The sequence below is a fragment of the Leptidea sinapis genome, chromosome 26 (genome assembly GCF_905404315.1).
Source record: "Leptidea sinapis chromosome 26, ilLepSina1.1, whole genome shotgun sequence".
NCBI lineage: Eukaryota > Metazoa > Arthropoda > Insecta > Lepidoptera > Pieridae > Leptidea > Leptidea sinapis.
Window position 1 is genome coordinate 7,503,958 of NC_066290.1, and position 18,770 is coordinate 7,522,727.

The 18,770-nt window shown below is 34.9% G+C and overlaps 3 protein-coding genes across 3 annotated transcripts in view; 1 reads left to right on the top strand and 2 right to left on the bottom strand.

Moving 5' to 3' along the window:
- Positions 1-75: 75 nt before the first annotated feature.
- LOC126972347 (L-threonine ammonia-lyase-like) lies at positions 76-8,427 on the bottom strand. The gene is made up of 9 exons (XM_050819031.1): positions 8,277-8,427; positions 8,067-8,180; positions 7,912-7,982; positions 7,557-7,844; positions 4,353-4,515; positions 3,283-3,438; positions 2,295-2,431; positions 1,656-1,881; positions 76-325 (listed from the first exon to the last, which is right to left on the bottom strand). Exons 1-9 carry the CDS (start codon positions 8,283-8,285, stop codon positions 152-154), a joined length of 1,338 nt encoding a protein of 445 aa, XP_050674988.1. The 5' UTR covers positions 8,286-8,427; the 3' UTR covers positions 76-151.
- A 2,909-nt stretch (positions 8,428-11,336) lies between these two features.
- The window catches only part of LOC126972348 (L-threonine ammonia-lyase), a 31,423-nt gene continuing 23,989 nt past the window's right edge, over positions 11,337-18,770 (bottom strand). The window contains exons 7-9 of the mRNA XM_050819032.1: positions 17,804-17,940; positions 15,631-15,856; positions 11,337-14,114 (exon numbers count right to left, since the gene is read on the bottom strand). Of these exons, the coding sequence (XP_050674989.1) occupies positions 13,962-14,114; positions 15,631-15,856; positions 17,804-17,940 (516 nt within the window). The 3' untranslated portion in view covers positions 11,337-13,961. The remainder of the gene's footprint in view (positions 14,115-15,630; positions 15,857-17,803; positions 17,941-18,770) is intronic.
- LOC126972325 (uncharacterized) overlaps positions 12,848-18,770 on the top strand; it is a 768,748-nt gene continuing 762,825 nt past the window's right edge. Inside the window, exon 1 of the mRNA XM_050818997.1 lies at positions 12,848-12,857. The gene's annotated coding sequence lies outside the window, so the exon portion shown is untranslated. The remainder of the gene's footprint in view (positions 12,858-18,770) is intronic.

Below are 18,770 nucleotides of genomic sequence, written 5' to 3' on the forward strand. Positions count from 1 at the left end.
ATGCTTGTTTTGCACACCGTAAAGTGATCGACGCTAGGTCTAGAGATAATGTAACCGTGTAGTAAAAACAAGTAAAACACTTATTATATTTAGTTTATTTTGATAAAATTTACAATTCACTATTTAACGCCAGTTACAATATATAGGTTTTTTATTTCTGCATACAAATAGGGTTGGGTGCAAGACAAGGGCCGCGTCTTGCTCCGGGGCCCTTATCAGATTTCTCCGCCGACTCATGGAAGAAACAGTCTTTGTAGTATTTCTTAATAGTCTCGACTAATTCCTTCGTGTGATCCCAGCCCCTTGTTTCAGCAATTATTTTAAGCTGAGAAGAAAAAAATATTTAAGTAACAGTATTTTACTTATCAGAGATCTTCATCTGGCTTCGTTCACTGTTTTGTTCTCTATATTGAAAAAGTATATCGGAACTGCACTAGAAACAAGCCGTTTCATGTTTTAATCTTTTATTTTTGATAAAATAATACGTGTAATGGGAACCTAGGTACCAAAGAGCGTTTGCCTGCCTTTTAAATGGTTATAACCGGCTTTTTCTATAACCCAATTTTGTATCATCCTCAAATACTGCGAAAGGAAGCTCATCCTACAGTTTGATTGTACATGCCAGAATACGACACATCCAGATGTGAGGATGTAATCCAAGTTTGTGGCGTATCGTGTGAAGGTGGAATTCAGTGGCCGCAATCATGTCTATCCGCTCTTAGGAACACTTCCTATAATAAATTCGAAAGAAGACACCCAATTTTTGCGACATGTTAACGCAACGCCATATATAAAGCCGTTCGAAGACTTCTGGAACCCTGACAATTTATGCAGCTCTGAGTTGCGGTCAAATGTTCGACGACTTATACCTCTGATACTGGGGTCTATCAGACCAGCAATAGGAGCAATATTCCACATGAGGACAGATTTGGGCTTTGAAATGTTGACCGGCGTGAAGCTTTGCCTTCGAGATGACCGCGGAGTTGGCAGTCACTCGAAATATCCAGACGCAGATATTTCGATATAAAGCGAGAACTTGGTGCTTAAAGCGCAAACTTGAATCTTCTCGAGGTTAAATTGAACAAGGTTGCGCCACTTTCTCATGAGAGGACTTGATAGAAGATACAAATTGCTTCCGGCACTATACAATATTATTTCCAGAACTGTCATCGGTATACATGCATTTTGGTGGAATTTTGTATGTCATTGATTGAAAAAAACAGTGTAGGCTATAGTATAAAACTTCACCGTTTACGGGCTTTGGGTTCGTGCAACAAGCGTCGACAACGACCTGTGTGCTGTGCCTAGGTAGGAAGCTAGTGGTCCATATGGAAAAACTCTCGGCAAACTGAAGTTTCAAGAGGAGTGTTTCAAAATTATACACAATCAAAGGCGTTCGCCATAACAAATTGCCTTGCATTAGATATCTGCCGCTCTGTATTTTAGAGCAGGGAGGTTATAGCAGAAGGCCTATAAGCTAGCCGGACATTTTTAGGGCTATATCGTATGACATCTGGATATCCACGTCTTCCTAGACGACAACAAAAGGCCGAAACGTGAAATATGCAGCGAAATTAAACATTAGGTATTTAATTTACGATAAATTTTAAATCTTTAATGACTAGAAAATTTGTGTTGAAGTTTGTATATAATACCTCACAACTGAATATGTCTCCCTTGACCCAAGCTCTCTCGGGAATGCAGTCTCGCAGGCAAACTCCCAAGTTTGCCAGCAGCCCGCACATCTCCGCCATGCCGCCGGGTCGGTCGCTCACCGTTACTTTGAACTTGACAAGACGACCTTCAGCTGCCATTCCTCTTTCAAGGGCACGGGCGAGCGTCGTGGTATCTATGTTGCCCCCGCTTAGAATACACACCACTCTAAAAATAGCATGCTTCGTTGAAACTGAGGCGAATTCTGCACTGGGCGCGGGACGCATTTTGCTATATGATTGCGTAAACTTAGGCCTTGTTCATTCATCCCTTATACTAAATGAAGGCGAAAGAAAGTTAACGTTTCATAGAAAAAGAATGTTCATTCCGTTTATTGTTATTTTGTCTCTGCCTTTGTATCTATCTCTATCATCACCTGTCTTGTCTTGTATTTTAAGCGAATGTGTACTTAACTTATACATTAAAGAACAACTGCGCTATAACCTATGTAATTATTAATATATTTAATATTTCGAATAAAGAAGTATGGTATGCACATAGAGCAACACCGGGTCACCGGAGGATTTGGCCCGTGTTACTGTATGATATATTAAAGATTTCATACATATGAGATCACTTACTTTTTTCCTTTTAGATTTGGGAAAAGTCCTGCCATGATAGCAGCGACGCTAACAGCTGCGGCGCCCTCCACAACAAACCTCTCTTCTTCCACGATGTGCATCACGGCACGAGCAACCCAATCTTCTTTAACTACCACCTGAACAATATCCCCACTACCAGGTCAATAATATCCTTATAAGCAGTTACTCGCGTAGATATCGATGTATATTTGGCATCAAAAATAATTTTGAATGGCTTTAATATGCCTTTTATTTCGTTGGAACATGACCATTCAATCGGATTTTGTTCTATTATCTTTTTAGTTTTGTCAAAGAAGATTATAAAACGATTCGATTCGGGACAGGAAAGCGATTTCAAAATAATAAATTATTATTATAAATAACGTATTAATATACAAACATATATTACAAATTAATTATTTGATTTTAAACAGTATGAATAAAGCCAAAACGTTCTATGTTAAAAAAAAATACCGATTTTAAGAACTGTTTCTCCTCTGAGAGAAATTGTAGAGATCCCGATGAAAAAAGCGATAATGTTATCTTTGGATAGCCCATTGTATTAAAAATCTGTACAAAAGTCATAAAATGACCATATACAAGATATTTCATTTTTTTTTGGTTTATTGCGATTTTTTGTGATTGTTTCTAGAAAGTTGGAAGAGAATTTGATCCTCAATCATTATTATCATTTAAATGATGTGACAGGTAATATAAAATTTGATTGTTTTCTTGAATTTATTTACACGTTTTCCATATACGGCTTGGTTAGTTTAAGTTATGTAAACAGCGATAAAGTCTTATTAATTTGCGAAAATTGTTTTCATCATCTGAACCATTCCACCCATACAATTATTTATAAATTCTATACACATATATATATATACATATACTATATTTATAATCTTAGATCAATGCAATTTCTGCATCAGGAATGTAAAATTATGATAAAGTATGATCGAAGCTTACTAAAATGATCATATCGTACCATTTTATCCAACATTCCTTTTAAATTGTAAAACGTATTAACACCGACTAAATTCACAGCCAAACCATCGGCTATTGTAGCTTCGATTAAAATTGGTGTTCTTTCATTCTTTTTGAGTGACTCAACCATACTGCATGTCTTTACAGTTTGAACTCCCTGAAAAATATAATACATTATGCGTATAGATTCATAATAATCAAAAAAATTGTTAAATATTTAAATATTTCCTGTCAACTAATTGATTTTTCCATTAATGTCTTGTGTGCTAACTTTATAACAGCGTACTAAGCGGTGGTCTCATGCCGTTGAAATATGGCAACGTGAGCAGACAGGAAGTTAAAATTATTATTTAAATCACATACACTTAACAACATGATACCTCCTAAAATTCCCCGTCCTACGTTATTTAAATGTTTTCCCTCTCATTTAAAGGTTTTTGCCCCATTTGCCATTCTTTACAAGATGAAGTTTCTTTATGCACAAGAGCAGAAAATATATTTTAATTTTTTTATTTAATACTAGCTGACCCGACAGATGTCGTTCTGTACATTATAAATAAAATACTGTTTTTTATGAATTTAATAACTTAAGATTTATCAATCCACATACCGTTGGTAGTCAAATGAGACACTTATAAACATATAAAAATTCTAATTAGTTATTCATTTGAAACTATTCTTTAAAATTGATTTCGATGGGGTCACATCAAAGGAAAAACTTAATTGTTATTTTTATTTTATTCCGAGCTATTTCATATTTATTTGCCTTTTAAACCTTCTCTGGACTTCCACAAATAATTCAAGACCAAAATTAGCCAAATCGGTCCAGCTGTTCTCGAGTCTTAGCGAGACTAACGAACAGCAATTCATTTTTATATATATAGATATTTTATGAGTGGAAAAAAAAGTAAAATATAAAGGAATTCCTGGAATTTCAAACCTATTATTACCATTGACTATTTCCCGATCGTCCGGGTTAATTAGAGCATAGGAGTGATCGATTTCCATCTTGCGTAGTATTCATATTTCTAGAAAAACTATCATTACTGGATTGGTAGGTACTAAGCTTACATAAATTTCAACGTCAGGTTTCAGATGTTTGACAGCCACAGCAATGCCAGCGCATAGACTGCCTCCACCAACAGGAACTAATACAGCATCTACATTCGGCACTTGTTCGATTATCTCAATACCGATCGTTCCCTGTCCCTCGACTACATGTGGATGGTCGTATCTAAAACCCCGTATTAGTGTTAGTATCACCAACTTATAAAAGTTGTTAAAGGGATATCTGAAATATTTGAATTCAATTTTTTTCCTCCTTATAATAAAATAGTTATTATAATGTTGCCACACTTGCATTACAATCCAGCCTTAACTTAGTCTAATAAATAATTGTACTTTAACTTAAACTGCTAGATAAATTAAACTTAGAATGTGTCAATTAACACATTTATTAATGTCTCTATTATAGACCAGTGCCTTTGAAATGATAAATAGTGAAAAAAATAATAATAGGATGAAATCTATTTAAAAAGGAAGAGAATATATCAAAAATGAAAGGACAAATAATTTACGGGCAATCTGAGGTCAGAAAGTGGAAAATGGGGGCTGGTTATGGGGAAAAAACGGTCTATCTCGATTTATGTCGAAACTACAAGTCCTACGGAAAAAAGTTAAATAGAAAAGTTGCAGGTAATAAAAAGATCTAAAACTTTTGTTTTCACACTTTTTTCACAAAACCTTAAAATTTATGTGAAAAATTCAAATAACGAAATTTTTGGTATTTTATCTTTAACAAAATATTTTTTTTCCACGAAATTTGGTGAAAAGTTACCTTTTAATATCCCAAAATACACTATTTTTTATTTTAAACATGTATTTTTTCACCTTATTTTGACTCAAATATCGAAAAAGAACCTTAATTTTCGATCAAAAATTTTCCAGTCAGAATATCAGCTTTATCAAAAAAGTAGGTGGGCTTTTTGTTCATTAAAACCTAATTTTTTATGATGTGAAAAAATATTAACATTACAATGGTAAATGTTCGGAACTTTTAAGCCCATCAAAAGGCATTTCATCGAGAATTCATACCTCTTGTTTCGTAGCAGCAAAAATATGGATTACCTACAATTAATCAAATTTATTTAAAAATGTAAAAATTCATTTAAAACAAAAGTTTATCTTTTTATTACCTACAACTTTGCTACTTTTTTCCATAGGACTTGTAGTTTCGCCGGAAATCGATATAAACCGTTTTTTACCTTTGAGAGTAGGGTGTTTGAACACCCCCCCTTCTAGATCCACGTAATTTATTTTTCCTTTCTTTTTTGTTATATTCTCTTCCTTTTCGTTTGGGTTTCATCCTACTATTATTTTTTTTGGTTTCAAAATTATCGACCCAGGTCTATTAAGTTGTAATTACTTTATTCGAGTGTATTTTAAATATCACAATTTTTATACTGTTTCACACTAATTCACTAGCACTACACTAACTCAAATGGTTTTGTTCTTTTTCTGACAATATCTGTGTTGTCAAGGACCTAGATAGCCTCGACATTCACGTGATGATGAAGTCTATGTTGATGTACTTCAGCGTATTTTTGGATAACTTTTCAACGAACTCGATGTTAAGGTCCCGATGGAGATCGCGGATTCGAATGTAGCAAGGTGCGTTCACAATTTCCCTTAACACTTTATTCTGGAAGCGTTGAATGATTTGAATATTTGTTTGTTTGGTGCAGTCCCACAGCTGGATCCTATAAGTCGATACAGTCATAAGGACTTGCTTGTACAATAAAACCTTATTTTGAACGGACATCTTGGAGTGTCTTCCTGGAAGCCAGTACATATCGGTAAAACGTTCTAATTGTTCTTTGTATGGTACTATTTTACTATTCACGTAAACTGTCTCGTAATCTGGTTTCATATTACTAAAGTTTACATGAATACATTTACTTTCATTAGTTTAATTCTCCATTTTTAGTGTACTTAACTACTGTGTTTACCGCTATTTCGAGTTGCAACACTATAATATGTTTTCAGTCTTCTTACTCCTTCGATAAGGCTTTGGGATTTCATATCTTTGTATGAATATCCATTTAGGGTTACTTCATTATCCCTCTTTCAAGAACCTTCCATCAGGAACTCATGGAAGTATGAAGTTGTACGTATCTACAGTCCGTTCATTTTATTGATTTTTATCTAGGACTTGTTGATGCTGAACAATAGGTCCACAGACATGCAAATTGGCAGCATAAAGACGTATTATTCAATTGATCGAACTGTGAGGCATGTTTAATTTAGCCATCATTAGGAATAACTTTTGAAGGCATTGTAAAATCGTACCCTTCTAATTAGACCATCTATTAATTTTATTTGACTAAGTATTCATATTTCTAGCTACATAAATAACAACATGAATAATTGTCTAAATGAATTAAATATCAAAGTTGATAAAATGATGAATAGAGGAGAAAAAAGTCTGAAGCCTAACCGGTTCTTTTTTTACAACGATATGTAAACATTGATAACAAAACGTTCGATCTTGAATTACGTGCTTTGTGTCAGCAATTAACGAATAAGTGTAGGTGCTCACGTGATAGGTCATAACATCCGTAAATCGTGTCGAGTTTATTTAAAGTTACGAGCACTGAGGATATTCACAAAGTAAAGCTGACCCGTGCCGTCCTTACCAACAGTTTTCATTTATTCCTACTACCCTGTTATCACTTGACCTGACGTCGATGACGGCACATCATCGCCTTGGACACCGTACCAAAACAAGCATCACTAAATAATAACCTAATATTATTTTATTTAAATTTAAATAAATTTATATCCTTTTATTAATAAATAAACTGCGATTTATTTTTTCTGTATTATTGATTGACGTGAAGGTGTTGTGTTGCTGATTATTATTATTATAATGATAAAAAATCAATGAAAGCATCTAAGAGTAAGTATTTATTTTTCTGATAGAACTATTACAGTGACACAGAACAACAGAAACTACAGAACTATTTATAACAAAAGTCAAAACGTAACAAAGAAAACTTCAAAAACAAAGCAGTGATAGCACGAAAATATCACGTGTATCAGGTACCTAACGGTAATGAAACTGCAAACCGTACTGACGCGTACTGTTAAAAGGGTAAGGCATTACGTTCCAGCGAGGTCCAGAGATTATCTCTGACTGATTATCGTAGCCGTGTAGGACACAATAAATACGTTTTATATTGGTCCGTATTAACAATAAAATCAAGTCAACCTTACCCATTCACATATCTCAATTTCTTTTCCTTTCCAATGCCCATAGCGTATCGCTTCGCTTCTCCTATGTTGTTCCCGTGCATCAACAAATTGGCACCGAATTGTTGGCATTTAGATATTTTTGTGATCGGAGCATGAACCGGCATCGCAACAATGCACGGAATTCCCATCAATTGCGAATGATAGCTCATGGACAATCCGTGATTGCCAGTCGAAGCTGTTATCACACCAGTTCTCTTCTGCTCATCACTCAACAGCATCAAGGTATTCCTCACCCCACGCTCCTTGAAACTACGATTAGTTAAATGATCAATATCGAATTTTATAACTTTACAACTAAAGCAGAATAGTTAATTACCATCCAGTGTACTGCATGAATTCTTGTTTTAGGTAAATTTCCATGCCTAGCCGATCAGATATGTGTGCTTTCTGTTGGACAATTTTGATCGTTTTTATCATGAGTGACATGAGATTAAGGATAATATACTGTTAGTTACAAATATATTAATTTACCGTGCACGGTGTTTTAACCACAGCCCCGACGATTCTTTTCGAGGCGGCAAGAATGTCATCATAATGAATCTTCCGGGGATTACTGGGATCACAAAACTCGTCGAATTCCACATCCTATTTTACAATTAAGAATGCAAATGTATATACTTATTTATATCTATTACCAAATTACAAACCTGAGTAAATCTCATTGTGAATATGCTTACTTACGTCTTTCATTTTACAGGTTACAGTACTACTTGTTAATTTAACATATTAATTGAAGATTTCTTGTGAAATTTATTTAATTTTTTATCTTTTGGCCTGACATATTTGTCGAGGTTATACTGTCGTTGTCAATGCGCAATTCTAAATATTTTGAACATTGGAGTTTTTACAGGCCAGTTTTATTTTACGGCTGTTGTCATATAAGTGGGAATAGAATAGAATATATTAAAATAACTTTAATAATAATAACATTTTAATTTACAATTTAATATTTTCAGGTATTTAGTACCACAATAGCGAGTTAGTAGTAACTACAATAGTATAAAACAAAGTCGCTTTCTCTGTCCCTATATCCCTATGTATGCTTAAATCTTTAAAACTGCGCATATATGACAAAGACAAGAAAAAACAAGATACAGTTAACAAGAGCAATAACTTAATATTTTTTTTAATTTTATAAACAAATAAACTTGGTATAAAGTTATACCTGAGATTAAACTATGATGGGTAGAGGTAGCCTCCATAGAATAAATGAAGAATATATGCATAATGTTGACTATATGCTGACAACACTGATGTTTTCCGCATGTCAAGCAGCCTTGCAGATAAGCGCGGGAAACGTTATACGTCCGAATAAACCAATCACATGCAAAATAAGTAGTTGTAGGTATGTATTTTCGTATTCTTGGTTTATTCTCAGGTTTTTCAGGACCAAATTTATTTGTAAGGCCGTAAATATCTCGGTAAGTATTTACATATAGTATGGCAGTTTCTTGGAATAAATACAGAAGCACCTTCCAGCCGTAAGTAATCCGAAAGTATTATATTATTACTAGCTGACCCGGCAGACTTCGTACTGCCTCAATCGATAATACAATAAACTTAAAACAATGTAATATCGTACAATAAATATTTATAATTAAAGAGCCTGAGGGTGTTCGCTTCATTCCCAGTCTTTGGTATCGTTAAGAAACCTTTACCACACAAACATTTTTTAACAATTCTTTCGTTGCTCTCGACAAATCCCCTTTAGTCCTTTAGTCGATTAAATTGTTACAGCCTTACAAATAAACGTGGTATAAAGTCATACTTGAGTATAATACAAGAAAATGCAAAATCCTTACAAATAAACTGAAAATAGTATTTTACCAACTATATCGCCACATGAGTAAAAAAAAGTACAGAGACTAAGCTTCAACAACCACGATAAACGGTTTCACTTCTACAATAATCCGGGGCCAGTGGCAGTGTAATATTTATATTTGTATGATCCTTTTGCGTATGAAAAACAAGTCTGTCACTGTCACATCTTTAATTGTTTATAACTTTTGCAATTTTTTATGTGCTAATACACGCTTTTGGCACATTTTTCTAGGCGTCATTCCGGATCCAATGAGCTATCGCACATAATTTTAAGAATAGTATCTCTATTTTATACCATTTTTAACTTGTCGACTAGACTATAAACATACATTGATAATCATAATGTCACGGCAGAAAATTTAATAATATAATGAAGCCAATAACTTGCGCCTTTACGATTATCTTTTATTTCCATTAGCATAATAATATATAATAATATTGTTTTTTACAAATATGTAACTATTTCTGTTAAATTTCGTTATATAAAAATTGCATAAAATACTTTTTAGAGAATGTTATAAATAAAAAAGGCAATAATACGTCATACTGCGCTGTTGCCAAACCGAATATCTTGACAAAAACGTAAGAATTGTTATATCAGAGTAATACTGCGTTTATTTGTCAAGAAATATTCTTGTTTTATTCTCAATTTATACAGAATCTAACTATACTTTGTATAATTGTGGAATAAATGTGTAAGCATGGCCGCACACCAGACATAAACTTGTGTTAAGCTAACCATGGCAACATATTTAAGGCGTGCCATATTTAGCAGTCCTGTTTTTTAAATTCAAATATTGTTGTAATTCACTGATTAATGTTATTATCGTCATTATAATTCAAATTGTATGGCTCCAACATTGATATATAGATGAAATAATTTTCGAGTTAACCTAGCTTTGACGAGCTTAAGGATTGAACAAGAGCCTTCGACTACTACGTAAATGCTGCGCCCAGTAGGGAAGTTGACCTGATCTCCTTTCAATAGCCGTCACCCTACCATATGTTAGGTATACAAAATATCGCCAGCCGTCCAACAAAACCGTACTAAAAGCATAGACATGCCAGGAGCTTGTGTTTTATAATGGTCTCCTATATTTTGGCTAGCAAGTAAATAAGCCTTTAGTTAGTTGGTTTCGAGCTGTCACATTTCTAAGGGATTGGATAGACAATGGCTGACTTCCATATTTCTGTGACTATGCCTCTTAAGTACGAGTGCTAATAAACGCGTTAAAATCCCACCGATCAACAGGCATAACAGTAAACAGATACACAGATATATCGGAGAGCAGTTTATGATATGGCGACAATCTCACTATTTTTAGGCCCACATGGGTTACAAAATGAAAGATCATATTGAATTTCACGCAAAAACTTACATTAATAATTATATTTCTTTTACCAAACGGGTGATATTTTATAACATATTTTTTCCTCGTTATAATCAAACTAGAAATCGTATCTATGTATATTGTCTGACGATGATTTCGAATAGGAGTACACAAAAGCACTGTTTTACATGAAAGCGATATTTATATATGTAAATAATATAAAAACATTGCTTGCGTGTAGCGTATTACTTTGGTGGCCTGTCATGTAGAACGAATTTGAAAAGTGAAGTATCAAAACGTCAAACTTACATATATACACAGAGCAGCAAAGATAATTTTTTTGTGTCTTCTCTTTGGTTGCGCTGTTGCCGAACCGTGCATTTTGACATGATTTTCACCGTATTTTGACTAAACAGAAGAGAGAAGGCAATATTTGGTTTAATTGTCAAAATTTTCTTTTTCTATATTACACCAAATATAGCCATACTCAGTATAACGGTGGAATAGAGTTGTTATAAAACATTTTTATTTGTAAGGCTGTTAGTGTTTCACTTGAAATAAATTCGAAAGAAAGAAGAAAAAAACGATAAAAACACAATTTTTTATTAATTTTTATCTTATCTATATCACAGATGTAAAATTATGCGGAATTAAACACTGGATTGGACACACAATGTACGAAAATTATGGATTTTGATTATTTCCAGGTCTAAGCTTTTTGTAACACAATAGCGAGCTAGCACTTTGCAGAATAATATTTATAAGGACTTTAGGATTAACAGGCATACTAAAGTATGATTTTTACTGTTCGTTTGTTGTAATAAAAATAGATTTAATAAAATTGTTTTCTAATATAAGCTTTCATTATATAATATTGGATAATATATTAAACTGCACCTTAGAAAGTGAAACATCAATATATTCATTATGGTGCGTATAGATTGGTGAAACGTAGCTGAAATGTATTATGCAATTAAAGAATTCGCCGTACACACCGCTGCAATTCGTTTTAACTTTGTAACAATTTCTCATGGTTTGGACTCCGAGCATTAGGCCCGGTACCCACCAAAGCGGAGAGGAGAGGAGATGTATTTTGATAACCAATTAGATTTAATTATTTCTACATCTCCTCTCCGCTTAGCTTCGGTGGAAATGGATCAAGCGGAGAGGAGAAGAGATGTCTCATTTTTCTGTACAATTTTTGCCGCGTCGAGCGATCAAGCAGCGCGGCGCGGCGGAGCGGAGATGAGTAAAGGCCGCAACGCATTAGCGCGGCGCTGCGCAGCGCTGCATTGCGCGGCACTAAGCGTCATAATATTATTTCAACCATTTTGTATGGAGCATGTCGCACCAGAGCGTCGCTGCACTGCGCGTCGCTGCGCGTCGCGGCAGAGATGCCTCCGAAAGAATATTTTGACGCGCAGCGCCGCGACGCGCAGTGCAGCGACGCTCAGTGCGACATAGCAAGCGGCGCGTCGTTTCAGTTTGCGTACAGTTACTTGTTGAGTCTATAGAATTTTGTCTTATAATTTAATTAATTTTAATAACTAAATAAAAATAATTTAATTCTTAATTTAGTAGTTTAATTAAATTATTATTTTATTCATATATATTTCCCTTACAAACTAATTTATTTTGTTTATTACAGCCATTGTAAAATACGCAATTGATTGAAAAAATTGGCCGTTGTATTTCTTGTTTCTTCTTTTCAAGAGTTCTACTTTTTCCGAACATTATGGTAGATTCAGTAATTTAAAAGAAATTTATAGTGACGATTAAAAAGCGCTTAGTTGAAGCCTAATTCAATAAAGTGTATTTGACTTCGATTTTTTTTTGTCTCCCTTAAATAATTTCTTGTTCTGCATACAATAAATAATTGCCAAATTCTCGTCACTATCGCTCATCTTGTAATGTTGCTCGCACGCAAACTACAATAGAAATGACGCGAGCTGCCGCTGCTTACTGCAGTTATAGTGCGATAGGTACCGTGAAGCGACGCGCAGCGCAGCGCCGCTGTAATGCGTTCCGACCTTAAAGGTGGTCGGGCGGGCGACCCGCGCCTCGCACATGCGAATGCGTTGTTATAAACACACATCTCCTTTCCGATCTGGTGGAAATAACCTGACAGCTTCGCGGCTTATCTCCTCTCGTCTCCTCTCCTCTCCGCTTTGGTGGATACCGGGCCTTACAAGATTTGTTGGATCTTCGAACGAACACAAAGGGACGCGTGAGTGAAGTTCGTAGTGAATGAGCGTTTGTACGTCTACGGTTACACCGAACATGCAATGATAGGTAGAATGATACATTTCATGTTACGTTTCACCAGTCGGTACGCACCTTTATCACTTGGAGGAAAGTGCAATCCCACTACTACTTTTGTGTTGATGGTCCTAATTGTACCTTCGTTAGAAAACGCTAACTAACTCACTTTAGTGCAAAATGTACGTGTACGTGATTCTGCGATTCACATGACATTGACAGAGCGACGTCACATAGCTATTGTCATTCACAATAATATGTCATCAGATCCATGCATCCATCCCCATCAAGTGGCGAATTGACGGTTAAATGAGGGCGATTCTGTTCTGACCTGTAATTTAGCTTCATAGTTTCTTCTTAGAATACTATAATAATAACGCAAGAAACTACAGCTAAATATAAAAACAACAGTGTAAAATTATTCTAAAAAGTAACAGCAATGTAATTTTTTAAGTTATACTTCTTTAGGCGCGTTATGAAAAAATGATGAGAGTGAAAGATACACGCACATCCTTGTAACACAAAAGTAACACGTTGAAGTTGGTTACTAAAATTTTCTGACGTTTGCGTCATTGGTTTTTTTTTTTGGTTTCTTCGTCCATTACTAGAACAGGCAAAGGGTTCAAGCCCATACAGCCGTATTCGTTATTTATTAATTTTCAAAGCCACCTTAGCAAGAGTTTTACAAAATTGTTCTTCCTAAAACGTAGAATAGTACGAGGAATAAATAATTTTAATGATTTTTGCTTTGTTAGACCAAAGAAGTATAACTTCTTGCGTGTATACATAAGTACACACACACTTTTTTTTTATTAAAATTTAGTTTGTTTCTAATTAACACGTTAATTAAGACTCACAAGCTTCCACTAATTAGCATATAAAAAACCAACTTGTATAGGACCCATAATGCTAAAATTGTATTTAAAAAGTATAAATCCCCAACGAATTGTATCTATTAATGTGATACATCGTCAAGGGAATCAACACTAGGTCTACGTCGATTTTCTTCCCACTCTCGAGCGAAATACCACTCTTTGTATGTTCTGGTTATGACGTCACGTAACTCGGCCATGTGGCTTGGACCCCGAGTCTCGCACACAACTTTTACCTGAGGACAAATTATAATTTTATTATCCAGCCTGAACCACATAGGAGCTGTTCTTGGATAATTTGACGTTTGAGTATGTTTGTTGAATCACTTTGCATATTATATTATATCGTAATTGAAATTATGATTTCAAAGACTGGCAATGAGTTTCTTGCTACTTCTTCTCATTAGCTCCAGCCTTTACGAAGTAGCAGTTCCAATAAGAATAATAAAAGGTTCAATAAGAAAAATGATTTTTTTTGACACTCATAAGTGTCATTTTCGTGACCTACATGAATAAAGTAATTTTGATATGATTTAATATTTTATACGTCTAGATAGGGCCTGTTGCTGTTAGACAAACGATGAAAACAGGCCAGGCTTATTACTTTATTGTGTGTGGCAAGCTACTCGAGCAGCGAACAAGCTAAACTACTTAAACTTGCGATTTGTATGTTTTTGTCTTTGTGTTAGTGTGCGTGCATTGCTCAAAATAAAGGTTAACAGTCTACTTCAATTTTTTTGACGGTAGCTTGGGAAACTTTGAATACTGGCAATTCAAGTTTGACAGTTAAATTGAAACTATTAGTTAAAAAGCAGACACTTTTTTTTAAATATGGAGAGTCCTATAACTATAAACGGTTCTCTGGTTTAATATGGGTAAAAAAAAAATGTAAAACATATACATAATATTGTAAAGGTTATTTTCCCACGATGTTTTTTATAAAAACAATTAAAAATCATTTTAATTGGTTCGATTGAAATTAAATACTTTTAACAATTTTTTCATGTGTATAAATGTAAACTAATTCTATTTTACAGATGTATAATAAATTTGCATGTTTAATATATTCTTAATCGTGTTTTAAAACTAACGTGCATTACGTGAATCCAGAGCAACGTTTTCAGTGAAATTGAAATAATAATAATAATATTGACACACTTTTTACACAAATTATCTTGCCCCAAGTTAAGCATATAATATGTGTTATGGGTTACAAGACAATGATATATTTAATACAATATACTTACTTAAACATACATAAATTCATATAAACATACATAAATACATTTAAACATCCATGACTCGGAAACAAAAATCCACATTCATCATATAAATGCTTGCACCTACCGGGATTCGAACCCCATTCGAAATGTGTGGTACTTGTGTATATTGTTATTCGATTTAAAATTCAAGTCAGCTCAAGACAACAGATAGAAACTTAGACGAGAAATGTACAATATTGTACCTACAATGATGGGACAGTTAAAGATGTTTTTCTTATTTAATAGCACGGGATGTAAATCGACCAATAGTTGAAATTATTTTTTGAATACTTAAGCCAGCAGTCAGAATATCCTAATCTTTTTTAACGTTTAGTTAAATTGATTACTAACATAATAGGCACCATCAAGAAAGGTGTAGAAATATCACAAAATCCGCGATGAGCTCGCTTACTGTTCCATAGAAAGTCTCTTACAAGTGCACGTTAGTCGGAAATAAAATTAAAAGTAATAAAATAAACAAGAATGTTACCCGAACACTGAATATATCCCCAAAAACCCAGGCGCGTTCCTGCATAATGTCCTTGATGGAGACTCCCATTGATGCCAGTAGTTTGCAGAGCTCTGCAATACCTCCAGGGCGGTCACTTACTGTCACCTTGAACTTGACCAGACGCTGTTCAGCCGCAAGACCCCGCTCCAAGCAGCGACCCAGAATTGTCGTGTCGATGTTACCTCCTGATAGAATACACACTACCCTGAAAATTACCAAGTTATCCAATATTATTCTTCAATAATATAATTTAAAAATGGAATACAGATAGCTATTTTAAGTATTTTTCGCAGCTCCAGATCAGTAAGTTGGAGCAACTGAATAATAAAAGTGGCTGTATTAGGCTTAGTACATTTGGGGAGGGGTTTCTCAGCACCTTCTTGGTCGCAGGTTGTGGCGATGTTAAGAGAGAGTGGAGAGACCTTCCCTTAAATATTATAGTTGGAAGCTATGGCTGATCCCGTCATCAAGAACTCTGTTTCATTTTGTAAGATTTAAAGTTATTTTATTCTATATAATTCATAGTTATATAATATTACCAGTGGGAGGCTCCTTTGCACAGGAGGCCGGCTAGATTATGGGTACCACAACGGCGCCTATTTCTACCGTGAAGCAGTAATGTGCAAGCATTACTGTGTTTCGGTCTGAAGGGCGCCGTAGCTAGTGAAATAACTGGGCAAATGAGGCTTAACATCTAATGTCTCAAGGTGACGAGCGCAATTGTAGTGCCACTCAGAATTTTTGGGTTTTTTGATAAACCTGAGCGGAACTGCATTGTAATGGGCATGGCGTATCAGTTACCATCAGCTTAACGTCCTGCTCGTCTCGTCCCTTATTATCATAAAAAAAATAGGTATATTTTCATTATATTGATAATATAATTATCATATCAGTAGGTATGTGAATTGATGCATTTATTTTAATCTATAAATCTTTTGGTTTTTAATTAATTTACATTTTTATTAGTTTCTTCGTCCAATATTAAGAAAGGCAAAGGGTTCAAGCCCATACAGCCATATTAATTAATTTACATTTTTTAATTTTTAACTTGAGTAAGTCGTGACGTCGAGTATTTTTGATGCATCACTTTGCATAGAATGCTGCTAAAATCATTTAAAAATGGTGAAGCTGTAAATATTTCTTTTAAAGAGTGGCAATGAGTTCATTACACTTCGTACCTATTCCTACATCTCAGTTTTTTTTTAATATAGCTTAGTCTCTCCCGAAATTGTAGTAAATAAAAAAATTCATAAACTTTTAACATTCATGTGTGATATTTTTGTCCAGCCATATTGTGTTGATTTTATTTGATTATGTATGCATATTAGGTAACTATTTTTAATAAATAAAAAGTGTGTGTGTCATTATGTACGCACGAAAGTACATAACTCCATCCCACAAGCACACAGCCGGTCTGAGGTTCGAGTCTCCTTAGGAGACGCCCCGCGACTGTTGTTGCGTAGTCTTTGCGGCCTCCACGGCCCACGTCCTACTTCGCTGTGAAAGCCGGGGCTGCTAACAGCACAGAGGAGGTTTTAGTCGGTATGGGGCGTCCGCTTGCGCGGACACTCGAGTCCGACATATTACGCCCCGTTCCGGGGCGTAAATACGTAACAGTATTTCCTCCTCTCAAAAAAAAAAAAAAGTACATAATCTTCTTTGGCGCAATAAAACAAAAATCATTAAATAAATTTTCCTCGTGCTATTTTACTTTTGCAGAAAAATCAATAATATAGTAATAAACAAGGTATTAAATACAATAAATGAAAATATTAATAAAACGGATAATATTGTTAAATAAAGTGAAATAATATCATTAAATTATTTTTATACAATTAAAGAGACATTTTATGCTATATATATATATATATATCAATTATTTTGTATTTAAAAAATTGTATTTTAATTTAAAAAATATAAATTGATACTTTATATATTATATTTAATTCTCGTCCATTGATTGTGGTTTAGTTGATATATAAGTTACAAGAGGCTTGGTAGATGAAGTATGATACAAATGGTCTAGTTGACCAGCTAACGTCAGGGTGTCGAATGTTCGTGACGGTGTGCGCGCGCATCGTAGAGATTCACTCTGATATTTTTTTCCTAACGCGCCAAAAGAAGAATATCTTCAATAAAATAAGTGTCTTACTTGCGATTGGCAAGCTCTGGCACGAGGCCAGCCATGATAGCAGCTACTCCCACAGCGCCTCCACCTTCCACCACGCACTTCTCCTGTTCCACCAGGTGAAGAATAGCTCGCGCCAGCCAGTCCTCGTTCACCGTTATCTGGTACATTAATTAGTTATAAAGCATAAAACTTTTAATTTGTAATATAATAAGACTAATACATAAGTCCTCGAATGGCGACCACGTACCGGAAAACGCAGTGTTGGTAGATGAACCCCCCCCCCCCCCCACAAGATTAACCGTGGTCAAGATCTCCGGAATACGTTCGATGAGGGCAGCGCAGGACCGATAATCGATTAAGATCTTTGGGAGAGATCAATAATCCCCATTTCGTAGTTTGTACTTCGAAGAAGGTTTTTTTTATGGAATAGGAGGACTAACGAGCGTACGGGTCACCTGGTGTTAAGTGATCACCGCCGCCCGCATTCTCTTGCAACACCAGAGGAATCACAAGAGCGTCGTCGGCCTTTAAGAAAAAAGGGTAATTAATGTGATAATAACACCAATTTTTGGTGTTTGGAAATTGGGCATGTTGCAAACTGTATTGGATAATTGACCTGCATTTGTAAAACCACAACTTATGCTAATGTAACTCTTTAATCTCTATTAATGTGTGGCGGTCCTCCACAGTGAGGTTTTGAAGAAGCTTTCTTCCACGTACTACAAAGCTGTGGAATGAGCTTCCTTGTGCTGTGTTTCCGGGACAATACGACATTCAAAAAAAGCGCGTAAACCTTCCTTAAAGGTCGGCAACGCTCCTGTGATTCCACTGTTGTTGCAAGAAAATGTGGGCGGCGGTGATCACTTAAATCAATACCCTTACGATCGTTTGTCCTCCTTTTCCATAAAAAAATAACGTTTCTCTGTATAATACTTAAAGGAAGTCGAAGTTGAAAAGAAAAAGAAGTTGTTAATATAAGCTCACAGAA

Bases quoted from the DNA above. Each gene is read 5' to 3' on its own strand.
- LOC126972347 (XM_050819031.1), bottom strand. The intron at 7,845-7,911 runs GTAATTAACTAT...AACTAATCGTAG, and splicing joins TTCATGCAGTACACTGGATG to TTTCAAGGAGCGTGGGGTGA. The intron at 3,439-4,352 runs GTAAGCTTAGTA...TATATTTTTCAG, and splicing joins AACCTGACGTTGAAATTTAT to GGAGTTCAAACTGTAAAGAC.